This window comes from Schistocerca serialis, chromosome 3, assembly GCF_023864345.2.
Source record: "Schistocerca serialis cubense isolate TAMUIC-IGC-003099 chromosome 3, iqSchSeri2.2, whole genome shotgun sequence".
Lineage (NCBI taxonomy): Eukaryota > Metazoa > Arthropoda > Insecta > Orthoptera > Acrididae > Schistocerca > Schistocerca serialis.
The window spans coordinates 1,027,011,340-1,027,032,513 of record NC_064640.1 but is presented as its reverse complement, the minus strand read 5'-3'; the positions used below and the strand labels follow the sequence as shown (position 1 = coordinate 1,027,032,513).

General features: G+C 41.1%; 1 protein-coding gene across 1 annotated transcript; it reads right to left on the bottom strand.

Annotated features, from left to right (window-relative positions):
• Positions 1–13,678: 13,678 nt before the first annotated feature.
• On the bottom strand, positions 13,679–16,288 carry LOC126471488 (cytochrome b5). The gene is made up of 4 exons (XM_050099694.1): positions 16,053–16,288; positions 14,372–14,500; positions 14,223–14,290; positions 13,679–13,929 (listed from the first exon to the last, which is right to left on the bottom strand). The coding sequence occupies exons 1-4, from the start codon at positions 16,167–16,169 to the stop codon at positions 13,842–13,844; spliced, it is 402 nt and encodes a 133-aa protein (XP_049955651.1). The 5' UTR covers positions 16,170–16,288; the 3' UTR covers positions 13,679–13,841.
• Between the last annotated feature and the right edge of the window lie 4,886 nt (positions 16,289–21,174).

The following is a 21,174-nucleotide window of genomic DNA, read 5'->3' as shown; positions in this document are numbered from 1 at the left end:
GTGCACAAATGCTGCGCAGCTAGCGCCATTCGACGGCCAACACCGCGGTTCCTGGTGTGTCCGCTGTGCCGTGCGTGTGATCATTGCTTGTACAGCCCTCTCGCAGTGTCCGGAGCAAGTATGGTGGGTCTGACACACCGGTGTCAATGTGTTCTTTTTTCCATTTCCAGGAGTGTATCTACTTCGACCATCGTGAGTTATTTTGCTCCCCAAATAACAAAACTCATTTACTACTTTAATTGTCTCATTTCCTAATCTGATTCCCTCAGCATCATCCGACTTAATTCGACTACATTCCATTATCCTCGTTTTGCTTTTGTTGATGTTCATCTTATATCCTCCTTTCAAGACACTATCCATTTCGTTCAACTGCTCTTCCAAGTCCTTTGCTGTCTCTGACAGAATTACAATGTCATCGGCAAACCTCAAAATTTTTATTTCTTCTCCATGGATTTTAATATCTACTCCGAATTTTTCTTTTGTTTCCTTCAATGCTTGCTCAATATACAGATTGAATAACATCGGGGAGAGGCTACAACCTTGTCCCACTCCCTTCCCAACCACTGCTTCCCTTTCATGCCCCTCGACTCTTATAACTGCCATCTGGTTTCTGTACAAATTGTAAATAGCCTTTCGCTTCCTGTATTTTACCCCTGCCACCTTCAGAATTTGAAAGAGAGTATTCCATTCAACATTGTCAAAAGCTTTCTCTAAGTCTACAAATGCTAGAAACGTAGGTTTGCCTTTCCTTAATCTAGCTTCTAAGATAAGTCGTAGGGTCAATATTGCCTCACATGTTCCTATATTTCTACGGAATCCAAACTGTTCTTCCCTGATGTCGGCTTCTACCAGTTTTTCCATTTGTCTGTAAAGAATTCGTGTTAGTATTTTGCAGCTGTGGCTTATGAAACTGATAGTTTGGTAATTTTCACATCTGTCAGCACCTGCTTTCTTTGGGGTTGGAATTATTATATTCTTCTTGAAGTCTGAGGGTATTTCGCCTGTCTCATACATCTTGCTCACCAGGTGGTAGAGTTTTGTCAGGACTGGCTCTCCCAAGGCCGTCAGTAGTTCTAATGGAATGTTGTCTACTCCCGGGGCCTTGTTTCGACTCAGGTCTTTCAGTGCTCTGTCAAACTCTTCATGCAGTATCATATCTCCCATTTCATCTTCATCTATGTCCTCTTCCATTTCCATAATATTGTCATCAAGTACATCACCCTTGTATAGACCCTCTATATACTGCTTCCACCTTTCTGCTTTCCCTTCTTTGCTTAGAACTGGGTTACCATCTGAGCTCTTGATATTCATACAAGTGGTTCTCTTTTCTCCAAAGGTCTCTTTACAACTCTGTACAACTTCTGGTTTAGTCAGTTTATCCAGGTCCCATCTCCTTAATTTCCCACCTTTTTGTAGTTTCTTCAGTTTTAGTCTACAGTTCATAACCAATAGATTGTGGTCAGAGTCCACATCTGCCCCTGGAAATGTCTTACAATTTAAAACCTGGTTCCTAAATCTCTGTCTTACCATTATATAATATATCTGAAACCTGTCAGTATCTGCAGGCTTCTTCCACGTATACAACTTTCTTTTATGATTATTGAACCAAGTGTTAGCTATGATTAAGTTGTGCTCTGTGCAAAATTCTACCAGGCGGCTTCCTCTTTCATTTCTCAGCCCCAATCCATATACACGTACTACTTTTCCTTCTCTCCCTTTTCCTACTACCGAATTCCAGTCACCCATGACTATGAAATTTTCGTCTCCCTTCACTATCTGAATAATTTATTTTATTTCATCATACATTTCTTCAATTTCTTCGTCATCTGCAGAGGTAGTTGGCATATAAACTTGTACTACTGTAGTAGGCGTGGGCTTCGTGTCTATCTTGGCCACAACAATGCTTTCACTATGCTGTTTGTAGTAGCTTACCCGCACTCCTATTTTTTATTCATTATTAAACCGACTCCTGTATTACCCCTTTTTGATTTTGTATTTATATCCCTGTATTCGACTGACCAAAGGTCTTGTTCCTCCTGCCAGCGAACTTCACTAATTCCTACTATATCTAACTTTAACCTATCCATTTCCCTTTTTACATTTTCTAACCTACCTGCTCGATTAAAGGATCTGACATTCCACGCTCCGATCTGTAGAACGCCAGTTTTCTTTCTCCTGATAACGACGTCCTCCTGAGTAGTCCCCGCCCGGAGATCCGAATGGGGGACTATTTTACCTCCGGAATATTTTACCCAAGAGGACGCCAACTATACAGTAAAGCTGCATGCTGAGTAACCAGAGTAATCTTGCCTTATTGTGAGTTTCCTAAGATGCTGACGAAAACATTCAAGGAAAAAGGATGTTCACCTAACATCCAACGTTGTGGCAGGGTTTGCAGCATGTGGCGTTGTTCCTCTTAATCGAGAAGCTGTGGTTAAGAAAGTTTCAAAATCTACAAGGGAAAGTGAAGAATTGGAACAAAGGTGGAGTAACACATTGGTGGACTACCTAAAGGAACTGAGGAAGGAGACCACCGGAAGTACCAAGAAATGCCCAAGGCAAAAAAGTCGCAATGTTGCAGATGGCAAGGGAACAGCATTTTGATTTGAAGATAATTGTCGACGATGACAGTGGTAGATCTAGAGTCATATATTATGGCGGAACTATCGAAGAAGGTGAAAATGGTAGTTCTTACGAGAGTGGTAAATTTGTATTGATATCATTTCCCACTGGTAGTAGGAACAGATATTTTATAGGTCAAATAATTCAGACGGCTGATAGTGACACTGAAGTGAGTTATTTAAGGAAAAAAGGATCCAATCAGGTTCATTTTTTATTTCCAGAAGTTACTGATGTACACAAAGCTCCCCTCATGCAAACTGTAACAAAAATGAAGCCTAAGGGCATCAGTAGTGGATGCTACATTTTCCCAGACATTGACATTTCACAAACTGAGTGAAAATTCTTGATAATGTAAGATAATTTTATGTATAGTAGCTATGTTTTAAGGAAAATACAATGTTCTAACCATAAAATATTCTATTTGTTAACTGATCTACATGTTAGGTGCCTGAGGAACAACCTCTAATATTTTAAAAATTAATATAACCTGGATGAAGCCGTTATAGACCTTTAAAAAAGCAGTGAGTGGGATGAAGCTGATCGACTTTTAAGTTAATACAAGTCCAAAAGCACAATAGGATATGCCTACATCCAGCATTAGATGTAATATTGAAATGCTAAGGATTACACATAATCTGTTTAAACGAATTCTTACATAGATACCCCTAAATTCAAATAAAAACGACATTTTTTGATCGACTTCATCCCTTCTGACGGTTCTTGCTTCTTTTTCCTGACTTTTAATTCTCTTACCAAATTTCTCTTTGGCTAGCTTCACAGCTTTCTTTGTATACAGATTGAATAACATCGGGAATAGACTACAATCCTCTCTCGCTTCCTTCTCAACTACTACTTTCTTTTCATTTTTTCACCTTTTCTAACTGCAGTTTGGTTTCTGTACAAGTTACAAATAACCATTCGATTCGTGTATTTAATCCCTGCTCATTTTAAAATTTCAATGAGTGTAGTCCAATCAACACTGTCAAAAGCTCTCTCTAAAACTACAGATGATGCAAATGTTTGCGTTTCTTCAACCTTTCTTCAAGGATAAACCATAGAGTGAGAATTGCCTCATGTGTTGCTATATTTCTCCGGAACCCATACTGATCTTCCACAAGGTCAACCTCTCCAAATTTCTCCATTCTTCTGCAAATAATTAGTGTTAATATTTTGCAACCATAAATGGTGGTCCGGCAGTAGTATTCACACCTGCCTTCTTTGGCACTGGAATTATTACATTCTTCCTGAAGTCTGAAAGTATTTCGCCTGTGTCGTATATCTTGCCCACTACATAGAATAATTTTGTCATGACTGGCTCTCCCAAGAATGTCTATAACACTGAGAGAACGTCATCTTCTCCAGGGGCGTTGTTTCGACTTGTAAGTAGCCATACAAAAATTTCATTTCTCACCCTGTTAAAAATCTGTCGCCAGGTATGGACGCCCTTGTAACTTTCAGCGCTCTGTCAGATTCACCTTTCCATTTCATACTTCCCATCTCGTCTTCGTCTACTGCCTCTTCCCATTCTATAATCCTATCCTCAAGTTCTTTTCCCTTGTGGATGTCCTATATACATGGCCCAGTCAGATTAATGTGACCACCACCTATGTTCAACATCGAAGTGTGATAACCACTTACAGACGGCAGGTGGCAGCTCTGGCAGTGAAGGGTGTGTAAGGCATGTTGGGAGATGTACAGTACAGTCATTGACGTAATGCAGAATGGGATTGATGTATCTAACATCCAAAATGGCATGATCATTGGCTTCTGGACCAGGGCTGGAAACATTTCTGAAAAAGCTAATTTTGTAAACTGTCTGCATGCAAGGCAAAATGGCGCTATCCAAAACTGGCACCAAGCCAGCTGTGGTGCACAACAGGCCATAGATGACTAGGTCGAACGGTGGCTATTGAGATGTGTGTGGGCGAATATCTGTGCAATGTTGAGCAACTGACCACCCATATGAACCAAAGGACTACCAACAGTGTCTCCTCAATGACTGTTCAGTGAATGTTACTGCATATGGGCCTTTGCAGCAGACACCTTGTTCATACACCTATGCTGACTGCTGTTCATCAGCAACCAAGGTTGGGATTGTCCACCAATATAGCAACTGGACGTCCACTCAGTGGCAAAGGGTTGTCTTTTCCGATGAATGACATTTTATGCTCCATCAGACAGATGGCCATTTTTGTGTATGGCACAGCAGCAATCGTCAGAAGACTCAAGATCGGAGGAGGGGTCGTTATGATCTGGGGAATGTTTTCGTAGTATTCCCTGATGATCTCGTCATTCTGAAAGGGACAACGGATCAAGACCAGTGTACATCTCTCCTCAGGGATCATGTCCACCCCTACACGCAGTTTGTTTTTTCCTCACCATGATGGCACCTACCAGCAGAAAAATGGAACATGTCATACAGCTCGCAGTGTACGTGCATATTTCGAAGAGCACAAGGATGAGTTTACCTTACTACCGTGAGCACCAAACTTCCTGCATTTAAACCCAATCAAGAATCTGTGGGACCACCGCAACTGGGCTGTTCGTGCCATGGATACTCAACTGAGAGGGTTGGGTTGTATGGTGGAAGAGACCAAACTGCGAGGGCATCGGTCTCATTGGAATAGGGAAGGGCGTGGAAGGAAGTCGGCCGTGCCCTTTCAAAGGAACCCCTGGAACGATTTAGGAAAATCACGGAAAACCTAAATCAGGATGGCCGGATGCGGGATTGAACATACTCAACTGAGAAACCTAGAGCAGCTGGCCATGGCACTGGAGTTTGCATGGCTCCACATGCCTGTCAGTACCCTATTGACTCTCTTCCTGCACTGCAAAAGATGGTTATTCAGGCTAATGGTGGGTGGTCACCCTAATGTGACTGGACTGTGTGTATTCCTCCCACCTTTCCCTTCTTTGCATAGCATTGCTTTGTTATCTGAGCTCTTCGTGTCCATACAGTTGCTTTCTTTTCACCAAACGTCTCTAATTTTCTTGCAGGCACACCTATTTTTTCTCCACTTATGTATGCTTCCGGAACCTTGCATTTGTACTCTACCCCGTCCTTAATATTGATATACTTTCTGTGACTATCTGTTTTAGACACTTGTATTCCCTTTCACCTGCTTCATTTTTATATCTTCTCCTCTCATCAATTAAATTTTCAATGCCCCCTGCAGTCTTCTGCAGCCTTCACTATTTCATCTCTCAAAGCTACCCATAAGTTTGCTATTGTATTTGTTTCCCCCATTTCAGTCAAATGTTGTCTTATGCTCGCTCTGAAACTCTCAACAGCCTCTGATTGCTTCAATTTATCCAGGTCTCATCTCCTAAATTTCCTACATACTTTCAGTTTTATTCTGCAGTTCGAAACCAGTAGATTACAGCCAGAGTCCATATCTGTCCCTGGAAATGTCTTAAGAGTTTCAAATTTCGTTTTTAAAACTTTGCCTTACCATTATATAATCTGAAAACTTCCAGTGGCCACAGGTCTCTTTCACATGTACAACTTTCTTACATGATTCTTAAGCAAAGTGCTGGCAATGATTAAATTACTCATTGCTACACTCCGCACAAAACGCAACACCGCTCCTGGTCACGATCGTGTCACCTACCGTCACCTTCGTGAAGCTCCTGTCTCTTTCCTCTCCACCCTGGCCAGGCTCTACAATATAGTCCTGTCCACCGGTTACTACCCCGACCTGTGGAAAACCTCCCGTATCCTAATGTTCCTTAAACCTGGCAAACCGCCGACCGCCGTCTCCTCCTACCGTCCCATCAGCCTTACCTCGGTCTTCAGCAAGGTCCTAGAATCTATCCTCACCCGACGCATCTACCAGCATCTCCGCCAGCACCGCCTCCTTCCCGTTACCCAGTGTGGCTTTCGGCTGTCCTTCTCTTCCGACGACTTTCTCCTTCACCTCACTCATCTCCTTTCTGACCAGCTTAATTCCCGCCGCTCTGCAATCTTCCTCTCCCTGGACCTCGAACGTGCTTATGACCGCGTATGGTATTCCGGTCTCCTCTTCAAGCTCCAAACCTTCGCCCTTCCCATTAACTACGTCCATCTGATCGGCTCCATTCTCTCCCGCCATCCTTCCTATGTCACCATCCATAACACAGATTCCTACACCTTTTTCCCTCCGCCGGTGTGCCCCAAGGCTCCATCCTCTTCCCCCCTTCTGTACCTTTTGTACACGACGGACATGCCGCCGCCGTCACCCCCCATCCACCTTCTCCAGTTTGCCGATGACACCGCCTTCCTTGCCCTTGCCCCCACCCTGCAGTGCTCCCAACACCTTCTCCAATCCCATCCTGACCGGTTCACCGCTTGTTGCAACCAGTGGTTGCTCAAGGTCAATCCCTCCAAAACCTAGGCGATCATTGTAGGCAAAACCACCCCTTCCTTCCGCCTCCTTGATTTCTATCTCACCATCTATGGCCGTCCTATCGCCCTCACTCCCACCCTTAAGTACCTTGGCGTCACCCTCGACCGTCGCCTCTCCTGGACTCCCCATCTCCGGACAATCCAAGCCAAGGCACGCTCCCAACTCAGTCTCCTCAAGCTCCTCTCCGGCCATACGTGAGGTCTGGACCCCTCCACCATCCTCCACAACTATAAATCCCTCATCCGCCCTATCCTTTGTTACGCCCATCCGGCTTGGATCTCCGCCCCCCCCCCCTACCTTTTATAAATCTCTCCAAATCCTTGAACGCCATGCTCTCCACCTCGCCTATCGCACCCGTCTCCCCTCCCCCAGGCAGATCCTGTACGATCTCATCCCCTTCCCCCACCTCCTCCTTTTCCTTGAAAGGATACGGATCCTGTACACCTCTCGCAAACTCAATCCTCCTCACCCGCTAGTCTCCCCGATCCTCTCCCACCCCCGCCTGCTGCTGCGCCTGTATTCCCACGTCCCACCCGGTCTCCATCTCTCCACCCTCCCTACCCTCTCCCAAGGTGGCTTCCGCCAGCTCCCTCTCCCTGATGCCCTCCTCCCCTCCATCTACCCCTCCTACCAACTTTGATCCTCCCACCCTCCTCCTGTGTTTGCTCCTCTAGGCACCCTCCCTCCCTTCTCTCCCTCCTCCATTTCTCCCCACTCCTCCCCCGGGCTTCCCCTCCCCTGTCCCTCTCCTCCTCCCTCCATTTCCTCAGCCATTGGCATCCTTGTTCTCCCCTCTCCTCCACCTCACCCCTCTTGGCAGGTCCCCGGACTCGCACACGCTACGTGGACTTTCGCGTGCCGAAGATCATCGCCATCAGTGTCTCGTGTGTGTAACGTCGTTTTGTGTTTTTAGTGTCCGCCGTCACACTTCTACGTTCACTTGTCCCGTCGGATTCATCAGTGTTATGTGCGCCGTGCCAACGTGTTTCCAGTGTCGTTATCGTCGAGTGTGTACGGCTCCGTGTTTTTGTGTATCTGTGACCACTATTTTTTGCCCGTCACTATGTTAATTCTAATTCTCCCTTCTTGTACTGTTATTGTTAACATTATGGCTGAAGAGCGGCGTACCATGCCGCTGACAGGCTACCTGATTGTTCAAGTATTCAAATAACAATAAAGGAAAAAAAAGATTAAATTACGCTCTACACAGAATTCTACTAGGTTGCTTCCTCATTCATTCATTTCCTCTAGTCTTCTTTTTCCTGCAATCGAATTCTAATCAAGCATCACAAATTTGCGTCTCCTTCAACTGCCTGAACACTTACCATCATCTCCCCCACCCACCCACCCCATTCTGTGTTAATAACGTTGTGCATACCTGACCAGAGATTTGTTCTCCCTGCTGCTGGACTTCACTTATTCCCACTTCAAATTATCAATTTTCCTTTTTAATAGCTACTTCCTAGCTAACCTTTTAAGGAATCTAGACTATTTAGACTACAATTCTATGTACTCTTTTGGAACATAGTTGACCAGTATGGCATCTGTATCAGATAGGATTGAAGGAGAACATCGAAAGAGTTCATAAGGAGTGCAGCTCATTTTATGCTATCACGAGGTACGGGGGAGAGTACCACGATTACGTTAGCAATTTGGGGTGGCAGTCGTTAAAACAAATGTTTTTCGTTGCGGTGAAATCTTTTCACGAAATTTCAATCAGCAACTTTCTCTTCTAAATGCAGAAATTTTATTGGTGCGTTCTGTGGAAAATTTTATCCAACAGGATGCTCCTTCCATGGATCGCTTATGCCACATCTTCACCCTTGCAATGAACATGTAGCGCGCTTCATACTTACGTGCAATTCTTCGATTAATCACCGCTCCCCACAGTCCTTCCACTGTAAAGAAACCCACTACGGCCCTTTGCTCTTCTTTTGAAGCCTCCATTTCACCCTTTGCAGCACTGCAGAAGGCAGTCAACACGTGCATGTGCCCGCTCAGTCGTCAGGTGGGTGTGCACCACACTCTCACTCACGAATAGCGAGTGTGGGGCCTCAGTGCTTGTATAGAAACCACAACTTCTTAAAGTACACAATGGCATTACAATCCTGTCAGATGTTTCCATATAACAGCCTATGGCTCGTTTGTTTTTGAATGACGCTATTATACAGTTCATTTAAGTATTTCAATAATGCTTTATTTTTATTGAACATGCTTCACAAGTTACAAAATTTTCAGAAACTGCACAAGGGGGGTTGGGGGTGGAAGAGAAAGATTTTTGGAAGGGAGAGGGAGTTCAACCTAGACATTTCTATCAGGGACAACATGACTTTCTTTCAGCCACCACCCATGCCAGTTTCAAGAACTCAGAAGTTCATATGTTAAACTTCACAGGTAATTCTAGACTTGTTGACTGAACCACATGGATACGCAATGACTATATTAACCATTTAAGTGATGGTGACAAATAGTGGTGACAAGTACTGACACACACACACACACACACACACACACACACACACACACACCACTCTCAAACAATTGGTATTACTAAATAGACTGGTTTTCCTCCAGATTCATTATTGTGAATATTCACCAACCTGCACCACAGGGAAGATTTTAAAAAAATACATAATAAATTCAGCAGGTTTATTCCCAAAGATTACTTACTGATGTATTTCACTGTTGTGCTGAAAAATCTCCTTTTGTCACTTTAAAAGGTTAAGGTTTGATGCTCTCAATTCCCTTGATGTGTGGTTAGATGGTGACAGTTGTTCATGCTGCTACTATAATTTCAAACTGTACACCACATAGTTACATAGAATATCTGAGCTCTTAAACATCTGAAAGGAAAACCAGTGTGGCCTAAACTTTTTCCCACATTCTTTTACTGACTACTGAATGCACAGTTCATGTTCAGTAAGTACACTGGTTGAATATGTCATAATTGCAAAGTAAATACAGACAACTTTTTGACTGTGGAAACTTTCCAACCCAGTGAAGGGCAAAACACTTTAGAAATGTGAACCTCCATGGGACAGATGCACATGGATCTTCTTCGGGAAATGGTAAACACACTATTGCAGCAACCTTTGTTACAAACACGTAGGATATGCAGTTATATGTGGACATCAAGATCCCATTATTTATTCAAATGTACACTGACACTCCAATGTATCTTTTAAAACATCCTCAGGAAAGTACATCACACATTAAACCAACAATACCCTGCCTCTTAAATAAGAACTCTAGTGCCACTAAGGCTTTTGATCATCAATAATTACTTTCTAAAAGTATGTGAGCTGATCACTCAAATTTCACATGTTCTGCTCAATTGATAGCAACAAATGACAAAGCTCTAGTTGCACCTTGTGGCAGTTAATATGTTACACTGCCGGTGCTCAAGCTAGTCCACACAGGTACTGCTGCAACTCGGCTAGCCAGTCACTCACTTTGATGTCACAGTACAGAAAGGGCATCAGTTTCTTGGCAGTGTGGTGTCTGGTAGAAAATTCTCTGCATAATTCACGATTCTAATTTTTGTTACTTTTTGTGTCAGAAAGCAGTTACCTCCATCTGTCACAATCTTATTACGTGGGATAAGGATGTAAAAAGCCATTTTAACTCTGTGTATAATTACAACAGTATTCTTGTGAAACAACTCAACCTGCAGACAGCAAAGGAAACCAGTGCCAATAAAAGCAACTTTAATGCTACCAGATGCCACCTATAGATGAATGGAAGTATACAATTTTAAGTAAAATGCATAGATCTGGGAAAAAATGTTTTGTTTCATGGAATACCATTGCTGGCCAGCAAGGACTAGTCAGTGCCTCACTGCACATTTCACAATGTAAACAGTGCTCTGCGAGTTAACACCAATACACAGTGAGGCCTAAGTAATTATCTGTTCCAAGTTTTGTTACTTTATTTTTAGACAAGAACATCCATGTTAAGATACTGTAAATTTACACTTTTAAATACTACCTCACAGTAAAGACCTCTATGATGCTTTTCAGGTATCACTTATGACTCCAGCTGCAATTATGTATGTATGTTTGTATGATACTCCGAGTTTTGGGGTAAAAAGTCTAATTTTCCCTCCCTTTTCACATTAAAAGTTTACTAATTACACTTTCACAAATATTTTCTTTAGCTGTATATCCTCTCCAGTCTGGATTCCTGCCATATTTCCAGTTCTACACATGCATCACCACAAACTCATTTCTGTAAGTCATCAGCTTCCTGGTGATTTGCCTGCAGAGACTCAATGTAACCTGCCCATCTCTCCAGAATCTTACCTGTCCTCAAGCATATTGCTCTAAGGAATTGCTCTGCATCTCAATATGAAATACTTAGACCAGCAACACTGAAAAAGTTCTGTTCTCCAAATGAAAGAGTATTAAAATAAACTGCACTATTAAGGGGTGTTTGCAAAGACTTAACAGCAACAAAGATTAATATACCTCGAGTGAAGGGAAACTTATGCATATTTTTTTTTAACTAAGCTTGTAAAATTTTGGTGGATGTGGCACATCTAGTCAAAATATGTCAAATGTCAAGAAGAAACTTACCAAAAGCACTGCCACAAAATAAAAGTGGACTGAATATACATGGGAATTTTAAAGTACTATCTAAGCAAAACAATTATACCAAGTGCAACTCAAGGCCCCTAATTAGCAGTGATACAACTATCAAATTTTAGCACTGTTTCCAAACAAGTCTAAATTTTCAGGACAATGTATCATTCTGTGTTCCCAGAACTAACTCAGTGTGTACCCAAAGGAAAATCTCATGTCAACACAGCTAATAAAACAATTTAATACTCAGAAACATGGGATCTAATATGTTAATTTGTTACTGAGACTTTAGAATCTAGTTACTTCATTCTTCAGGTGATGCACCAAAACTTCAAATTTAAAGATTAAAGACAATATCATGCAAGGGAACATGCCACTGATTTTGTTTTTACAAAGCTGGTACAACATAAAATTAATATCTTAGAAGACTGAGGACATAAAAATCAATTTCTTTTAGAGATCTGAAAGTGAAACTAAATTACTTTTTCTTCTGTAATGACAAGAAAAGGTTGAAGTTTTATGAATAAAATAATATTTTATTTAACAATTCCCATAGTCTCTACAAACTTTCAAATGATTTCTGATAAATGCATTAAGAACTTAAACATTAGTCAGCTGCACCCAAAAAATCATGTTGTTCCCAAAGTGACACACACACACACACACACACACACACACACACACACACACTACAATATATAGGAAGCACAAGTCTGAATGAACTTCAGAAAAAATCTCTGCAGAATGCTTTGCAAAAGTGTTCAGTCATTCTATTTAATAGAATTTAATGACAAACCATTACCTCACATAATCCCAAAACACTTCGGCATATTCACATGAATAATACAAAACAATTACATCTTCAAAGATTTCAGCTAATGCACACAGTCTTTCCTTGCTGCCTGAGCTGTATTTATCATCTACAATAATGGATTTCACACAAGGTATCTTTATCATGCCACAGTTTTAAACATAAATATGGCTACATTCATACAGAGTTTTCATCTCACACTAACTTATTACAATTATTACAATAGTCTTTCTTGTTGTGACATTTGCAGTACAGTGAAAGATGTTAATACGCAAATTCCACAACATTTATCTAAATACATTAAATATATTAAGGACTCTTTAAATACTATTTGGATGCAGCCACAGATAATGAAAGATCATGAGATAATTGTAGGAAAAACTAATGACACCTTTTGAGAGGAAAATGCACTTAATACAGTGGATTTAACTAAGTATTAACCAGTGTGAACTGCACAGCTCCTTTTGTGTGCTTTGTTTATCATCCAAGTCTTGTTAAAAATATTTTGGCATACTTTGTGACTTTTCTCCTACAATTTCATTGTCTGGTTTCAGCTGCAATAGTGAATATTACGATCAGTGAATACCTATCTCCATTATCTATTTTCAATCACTATTAGTGCAACAGAGTGCTACGTCTTAACAGATTGAAAAATATTAACAAATTTCTTTTTATCTCTGCTCAGAAGAACTGTTTCATACTAATGAATGAAAACAAATGTGCTGTAGCATTTATTTATATTAATAATAAGTTCTTTTGCTTATACAGCCATTTTCAGATGATTTTGTAAGCCAAAACTAATTAACAAGACAGACTTCAGAAAACTCTTTGGTACGATTTGAAACAATATGCACACCAAATAATTTCATGAAGAATTAATTTGAATGGTCTGGGTTTCTTTAAGCCAATATTATGATAAATCATTGCATTATGCTTCAAAATATTTAATAATTACAATCACACCAAAATAAAATGGAACGGCTGTACCAGAAGTGTTATGCAGCCGTAAACAAATACTGTTACTGACTTAAGTCATCTCAACAGGAGTTCCAAATAATCACAAGAGTATATTAAGTCCCAAATTTTGATATATTTGTAAGGTTCACACTAAGATAGCCTTAACTCACAATAACAGCCTAAAAAGTTACTTATGGAAAAATGTACTGAAGTGTCATAACCTATTTGTTCATCACAACTTTTGAAACAGCAAATTACTAAAAACATTTTAACCTGAGAATCAAAATTTAAACACTGCATTGGCTTCTCTGTGCTTCATGGAATATTGTGTATTTTTTTTTTTTTATTGTTTGTTACAGATACTCTCAGAAACGCTCACTCACTCTTCACTGGATATTCTACTAAATTATCTCCATGAAGAACAAGTAACTCCCTTGTATATTTTAAACATCCATCCATTTCTTCATATGAAAAGGTACATTAGGGTTAGTGACCCTGTGCTATAAAATATGATCTGTACAAAATTGTTGCCACAACTCCCAATGCAACAGGGATGATCCACGATTTCCAAGAACTGCAACAAAAAGTTCCATGTGAGGTATGTGTGTTAAGTAGTATGAAATTGCAATTTGATATTGCACTCTCTCTCAAACAAAACACACACACACACACACACACACACACACACACACACACACACACAGTAAATAAGAAACTCCATACCATATGAAGTCTGGCACCGTAACTGCTATCCAACATGGCAGAAATCAGGAAAGCATCGTGTCTCATTGCTGCAGAGCAGTATATATATTCAAGTACTACCACTACAGTCTCTATGATATGTCCACAAAAATATCAAACCATTACCTGTTACTCGTTTCCTTATCAGTATCCCAGTTCACTGGAGGTTTTACTTTTGTTTCAACACGATCTTCCTAAAAACAGAATAAGAAAGATTTTGTTGCAAATCTATACATTAGAATGAAAATTTGAGCTTCAAATTAATTTTTGCTTACCTCCACTAGTTCACCAATTTTGTACTTAGTCATCATGTCCCTTGCATCAGTAGAATGGCCAACATCTTCAAATGCTTCAGTACCATCTTTCCCAGCTTGATCCAATAAAACTTCTTCACCACCTGGGTGCTGTAAAAATAAATACATATATCACAGTCTTTATGAAAAGATTAATATGCAGATTGCACACAGCACAAACATAAAATTAGCACTTTTTAATTTATTGATTGATGATAATGTTATGGGGCCAAACTGTGCGCTATTATTCCCACTATATGTACAATGTGTATAAATAATATGACTTCATTCATTACCTATCATGCCAAATACTTTGATGCAACGATCGTATGAAATTATAACCACTACATTTCAGTACCCACATTTTTTCCTAGTCAAAGACTATTTAGTAACAGCAACTTCAGTAGATGAACTACTGTCAATCAGAATTAAATAGTCACGTGCATGAAGGTACACAGTATGTACCACCTATTTATAGTTCTCTACTTTGTACTGATACAAGCTGTTGATCTGAAGGAAAGCAACAGGGCACTGCCTAAGAAAAATAATTCTAACATTTACTGCCGACAAAGCTAAGAAATACAGATGTAAAAATGGAGGGGGGGTATAGTGTTCAGTTTCGAATCTGAAAAAGCTTTTTTCATATTAAATAATTGCTTACAGAAGTTCCTCCTTCCCAAGGTTTTACTGCATTTTATCAACAATGTTAATTCACTAACTTATTGAAGCAAATTCTTCCATACCACGCCTCAACGAAACTATTTTTATTTGAAAGCTAGTTGCAATAACGGTACCAACAGCGTTATCAACCCATAAAGTCACTGTATTATGAGATATTCCAGATATAATATTTTTGAAAATCTGGACGGTGATTCTATTCATGTCAGAATCTTATTTTGCTGCCAACGAAATGGCTAATATGTATTTCAGCTCAGGTCCATAAAGTCACAGCACCAAAGTGGCCTCGCAAAGTTAAAAGTCAATAATTAAGGCGGGCATGGGACTTGAGAAGAGCGACACACTGAAATGTTGCAGATCGAGTGTTTCTCATGAGTATCTTGTTTAACTGAGGATCCACCTTCGTGGAACACGTAACTAACAACTAACTAAGATAGTCTTCAGTCTGCTACTGATGACATTTCAACTTGTCTTCACTGGATTCGCGGACACTAAACATTAAACTGCAATAATATTTAAAGATTCTTCGCTCAGTTGTTGAACGTAGAACAGGCAAAAAAAAATAACCAACGCAATTTCCACACACAAAAGGTAACAACATTTGTATTCCACTTATGTACGTTGATCTCGTATCAAGCCATCCGTCGCTCAGAATCTGGCCACTCTCATAACAAAAATCTGAGTCAATTATAAATTGACCTCAAACACTGGCAACCGGATCTGTCTTAAAGCATGGAGGTACTGAACATCACACAGACGACGAACAGGTTACAGGGATGATAGCAGCACACTTACAGGATCAGTAACTACATCGACATATGCATTACGCTGAAAGTTTGAGTGATAGCAATAAACCAACTCCTACGAATTTAGACAGATGTTTCTATTTTACGCGACATGTATGAGACTGAAGAATGGAGGTAGGCAACTGAAAAGGCTAACTAAAAACATTTTCACACACTTTCAGTAACAAAAATGAAGTTACCTCATTTAAAAAGGCAGTTACGTCGTACACAGCATTGTGTATCACAATATAAGTCTGTTTACTGTCATTGCACTTCGCAACTTCAGCCATACGAAACAGCTTCACAGGTTGGTCCATGGCTCACGAGTATCCTTCACTACCTTAGCAAATAACTTCAATCTGACTACAGCACCTATCAGCACCTTCCCTCTTAAGTAACACCCCACCAACCTCAACACTGATGTAACGACGAAGATCAAATTAAAATCTTGATGTCATTGCTGCACTGTAGGCAACATATGAAGGTCGAATTTACCGTCAGAGGTACGTTTATTGGAGACAATCGATATACTAGTAGACAGAAGGATAAAAAAGTACCGAGATTTGTTCAGTAAAAAACAGAAGACCGTCTGCTGAAATTATTTATATTAATTTACCAAATTCTAGAATAATAAGCAAAGATCTGTATGCCTTGAGAGTAGTGAAGTAGAAGTGGATAGTTCCTGTGAATTATTATGGGTGGAGGTTACACTAAACAACCGAACTAGGTTAATAATTGGCTCCTTTTACCGACCTCCCGACTCAGCAGCATTAGTGGCAGAACAACTGAGAGAAAATTTGGAATACATTTCACATAAATTTTCTCAGCATGTTATAGTCTTAGGTGGAGATTTCAATTTACCAGATATAGACTGGGACACTCAGATGTTTAGGACGGGTGGTAGGGACAGAGCATCGAGTGACATTATACTGAGTGCACTATCCGAAAATTACCTCGAGCAATTAAACAGAGAACCGACTCGTGGAGATAACATATTGGACCTACTGATAACAAACAGACCCGAACTTTTCGAATCTGTATGTACAGAGCAGGGAATCAGTGATCATAAGGCCGTTGCAGCATCCCTGAATATGGAAGTTAATAGGAATATAAAAAAAGGGAGGAAGGTTTATCTGTTTAGCAAGAGTAATAGAAGGCAGATTTCAGACTACCTAACAGATCAAAACGAAAATTTCTGTTCCGACACTGACAATGTTGAGTGTTTATGGAAAAAGTTCAAGGCAATCGTAAAATGCGTTTTAGACAGGTACGTGCCGAGTAAAACTGTGAGGGACGGGAAAAACCCACCGTGGTACAACAACAAAGTTAGGAAACTACTGCGAAAGCAAAGAGAGCTCCACTCCAAGTTTAAACGCAGCCAAAACCTCTCAGACAAACAGAAGCTAAACGATGTCAAAGTTAGCGTAAGGAGGGCTATGCGTGAAGCGTTCATTGAATTCGAAAGTAAAATTCTATGTACCGACTTGACAGAAAATCCTAGGAAGTTCTGGTCTTACGTTAAATCAGTAAGTGGCTCGAAACAGCATATCCAGACACTACGGGATGATGATGGCATTGAAACAGAGGATGACACGCGTAAAGCTGAAATACTAAACACCTTTTTCCAAAGCTGCTTCACAGAGGAAGACCGCACTGCAGTTCCTTCTCTAAATCCTCGCACAAACGAAAAAATGGCTGACATCGAAATAAGTGTCCAAGGAATAGAAAAGCAACTGGAATCACTCAATAGAGGAAAGTCCACTGGACCTGACGGGATACCAATTCGATTCTACACAGAGTACGCGAAAGAACTTGCCCCCCTTCTAACAGCCGTGTACCGCAAGTCTCTAGAGGAACGGAGGGTTCCAAATGATTGGAAAAGAGCACAGATAGTCCCAGTCTTCAAGAAGGGTCGTCGAGCAGATGCGCAAAACTATAGACCTATATCTCTTACGTCGATCTCTTGTAGAATTTTAGAACATGTTTTTTGCTCGCGTATCATGTCATTTCTGGAAACCCAGAATCTACTATGTAGGAATCAACATGGATTCCGGAAACAGCGATCGTGTGAGACCCAACTCGCCTTATTTGTTCATGAGACCCAGAAAATATTAGATACAGGCTCCCAGGTAGATGCTATTTTTCTTGACTTCCGGAAGGCGTTCGATACAGTTCCGCACTGTCGCCTGATAAACAAAGTAAGAGCCTACGGAATATCAGACCAGCTGTGTGGCTGGATTGAAGAGTTTTTAGCAAACAGAACACAGCATGTTGTTATCAATGGAGAGACGTCTACAGACGTTAAAGTAACCTCTGGCGTGCCACAGGGGAGTGTTATGGGACCATTGCTTTTCACAATATATATAAATGACTTAGTAGATAGTGTCGGAAGTTCCATGCGGCTTTTCGCGGATGATGCTGTAGTATACAGAGAAGTTGCTGCATTAGAAAATTGTAGCGAAATACAGGAAGATCTGCAGCGGATAGGCACTTGGTGCAGGGAGTGGCAACTGACCCTTAACATAGACAAATGTAATGTATTGCGAATACATAGAAAGAAGGATCCTTTATTGTATGATTATATGATAGCGGAACAAACACTGGTAGCAGTTACTTCTGTAAAATATCTGGGAGTATGCGTACGGAACGATTTGAAGTGGAATGATCATATAAAACTAATTGTTGGTAAGGCGGGTACCAGGTTGAGATTCATTGGGAGAGTGCTTAGAAAATGTAGTCCATCAACAAAGGAGGTGGCTTACAAAACACTCGTTCGACCTATACTTGAGTATTGCTCGTCAGTGTGGGATCCGTACCAGGTCGGGTTGACGGAGGAGATAGAGAAGATCCAAAGAAGAGCGGCGCGTTTCGTCACTGGGTTATTTGGTAACCGTGATAGCGTTACGGAGATGTTTAATAAACTCAAGTGGCAGACTCTGCAAGAGAGGCGCTCTGCATCGCGGTGTAGCTTGCTCGCCAGGTTTCGAGAGGGTGCGTTTCTGGATGAGGTATCGAATATATTGCTTCCCCCTACTTATACTTCCCGAGGAGATCACGAATGTAAAATTAGAGAGATTAGAGCGCGCACGGAGGCTTTCAGACAGTCGTTCTTCCCGCGAACCATACGCGACTGGAACAGGAAAGGGAGGTAATGACAGTGGCACGTAAAGTGCCCTCCGCCACACACCGTTGGGTGGCTTGCGGAGTATCAATGTAGATGTAGATGTAGATGTACTTCCCAGCTTGCACGGAACACTACCGGTTGGCTTGACAGTCGGAATAGAATTCACTGTTGGCGCCCAATCACTACTTTCTAAATTTTCTCGGACTGCCACTTCTCCCTTGCAACTCAGAACACGACACACATGATTTCTTTCGCCATTCGAATCATTGGAGAAGCATTGTAGAGACGTTTAACGAAACATAGTATGTAGAGTCTTTGAAATATCTGACAAGTCTCCGTGTCTATCAAATAAAGAATTGTATTGTAAATAATATGATAGCTGCATTAGTTCACGTTTGTTCAACGCTGATATATTTCTGCGAGAAGTAACTTCTTCGCCCAACACTTGTTTATTCTTCGCTCTATCCACGAATATATTCGTTTGTCCGATGACCAGCATTCATTAAAATTGAACAATGGAAAATCCAGGATAGAATGTAACAATATTATGAAAAAGAAAGCTGCTACTCACCATATAGCAGAAATGCTGAGTCGCAGATAGGCACACCAAAAAGACTCTCACAATCAAAGCTTTCGGCCATTGAGGCCTTCTTCAACAATAAACGACACACACACACGCGCGCGCGCGCGCCTGCGCGCAAACGCAACACACACACATGACTGCAGTCTCAGGCAACTGAAACCACACTGCCAGTGACAGCACTTTTAATCTGACCATGATGTTTAAGCTCCTACACAAAGGGCGGATTGGCAAAATAGGTCAACAGTGCTACGAATTTCAGGTAACCATCTATGTTGTAGACTCTGCTCCTGTACCAGTACATAATGTTGCTGGTAGCACCCATTGTTAATACATAATCTTCCTTTGAGGATTCTATACATAAAGCTCCTATATTTCCTGTCATATGACCAAGTACGGTATTAGTGTTTGAAAATGTTGGTGACTTAGAATTCTGTCGTTAGAATTGTTTCCAACTGAGGGTCTACACCTGCCCCATGGCCATTACCCAGCAGCAGTAGCCTAGTCTCTTAGGGTTGGGTTGGGTTGATTTCGGGGGAAGAGACCAAACTGCGAGGTCATTGGTATCATCGGATTAGGGAAGGACGGGGAAGGAAGTTGGCTGTGCCCGTTCAAAGGAACCATCCCAGCATTTGCCTGGAGCGATTTAGGGAAGTCACGGAAAACCTAAATCAGGATGGCCGGACGCGGGATTGAACCGCCGTCCTCCCGAATGCTAGTCCAGTGTGCTAACCACTGCGCCACCTCACTCGGTCCTAGTCTCTTTCTTTTGACAGTTCACATCTGGGTTTTCCTGTTTACAGGTCAAATCTGTTATAAGTTTTCTCACCTATGTCTGTGAGAGACTTCTCTCTACTGAACTGTGAGAGCTGATGAACCCTATTATTTGGGCAGCTTACAGCTGCTTCCTACAAGTCTTCTTACCAATTGCCAGTTCTTGAGCCTCTATCCATTCATCCCTAATACCACAGAGTCTTGGTGTGGAGCTGGTTCTGAATGCTCCAGTGGCCTGCCTAATTTCTACATGGTGTACCAATGCAAATGTTTTTAAATACCCATACACCATGTTCCCTAATCAAGCAGAGATGGCACAAAGGCACCATAAAACTGAAGGAGACTCATGTGCTCTATACATTTTAACACATTTAGTACTCTTACGGACTGCATTTTCAGGTCTCTAACGAGTGGAAAACCAGTTCTAAGCAAAGAAGCGGAAGCAGAAAGGTGGAAGGAGTATATAAGGGTCTATACAAGGGCGATGTTCTTGAGGACAATATTATGTAAATGGAAGAGGACATAGATGAAGATGAAATGGGAGATATGATACTGCGAGAAGAGTTTGACAGAGCACTAAAAGACCTAAGTCGAAACAAGGCTCTGGGAGTAGACAAAATTCCATTAAAACTACTGATAGCCTTGGGAGAGCCAGGCATGACAAAACTCTACCATCTGGTGAGTAAGATGTATGAGACAGACGAAATACCCTCAGACTTCGAGGAGAATATAATAATTCCAATCCCAAAGAAAGCAGGTGCTGACAGATGTGAAAATTACCAAACTATCAGTTTCATAAGCCACAGCTGCAAAATACTAACACGAATTCTTTTCAGACAAATGG

Coding starts and splice junctions, on each gene's coding strand:
- LOC126471488 (XM_050099694.1), bottom strand. CDS start 16,169: ATGGACCAACCTGTGAAGCTGTTTCGTATGGCTGAAGTTGCGAAGTGC. Junction 14,501..16,052: donor TAACTGCCTTTTTAAATGAG/GTAACTTCATTT, acceptor TTATTTTTACAG/CACCCAGGTGGTGAAGAAGT. Junction 14,291..14,371: donor AAATTGGTGAACTAGTGGAG/GTAAGCAAAAAT, acceptor TTCTGTTTTTAG/GAAGATCGTGTTGAAACAAA.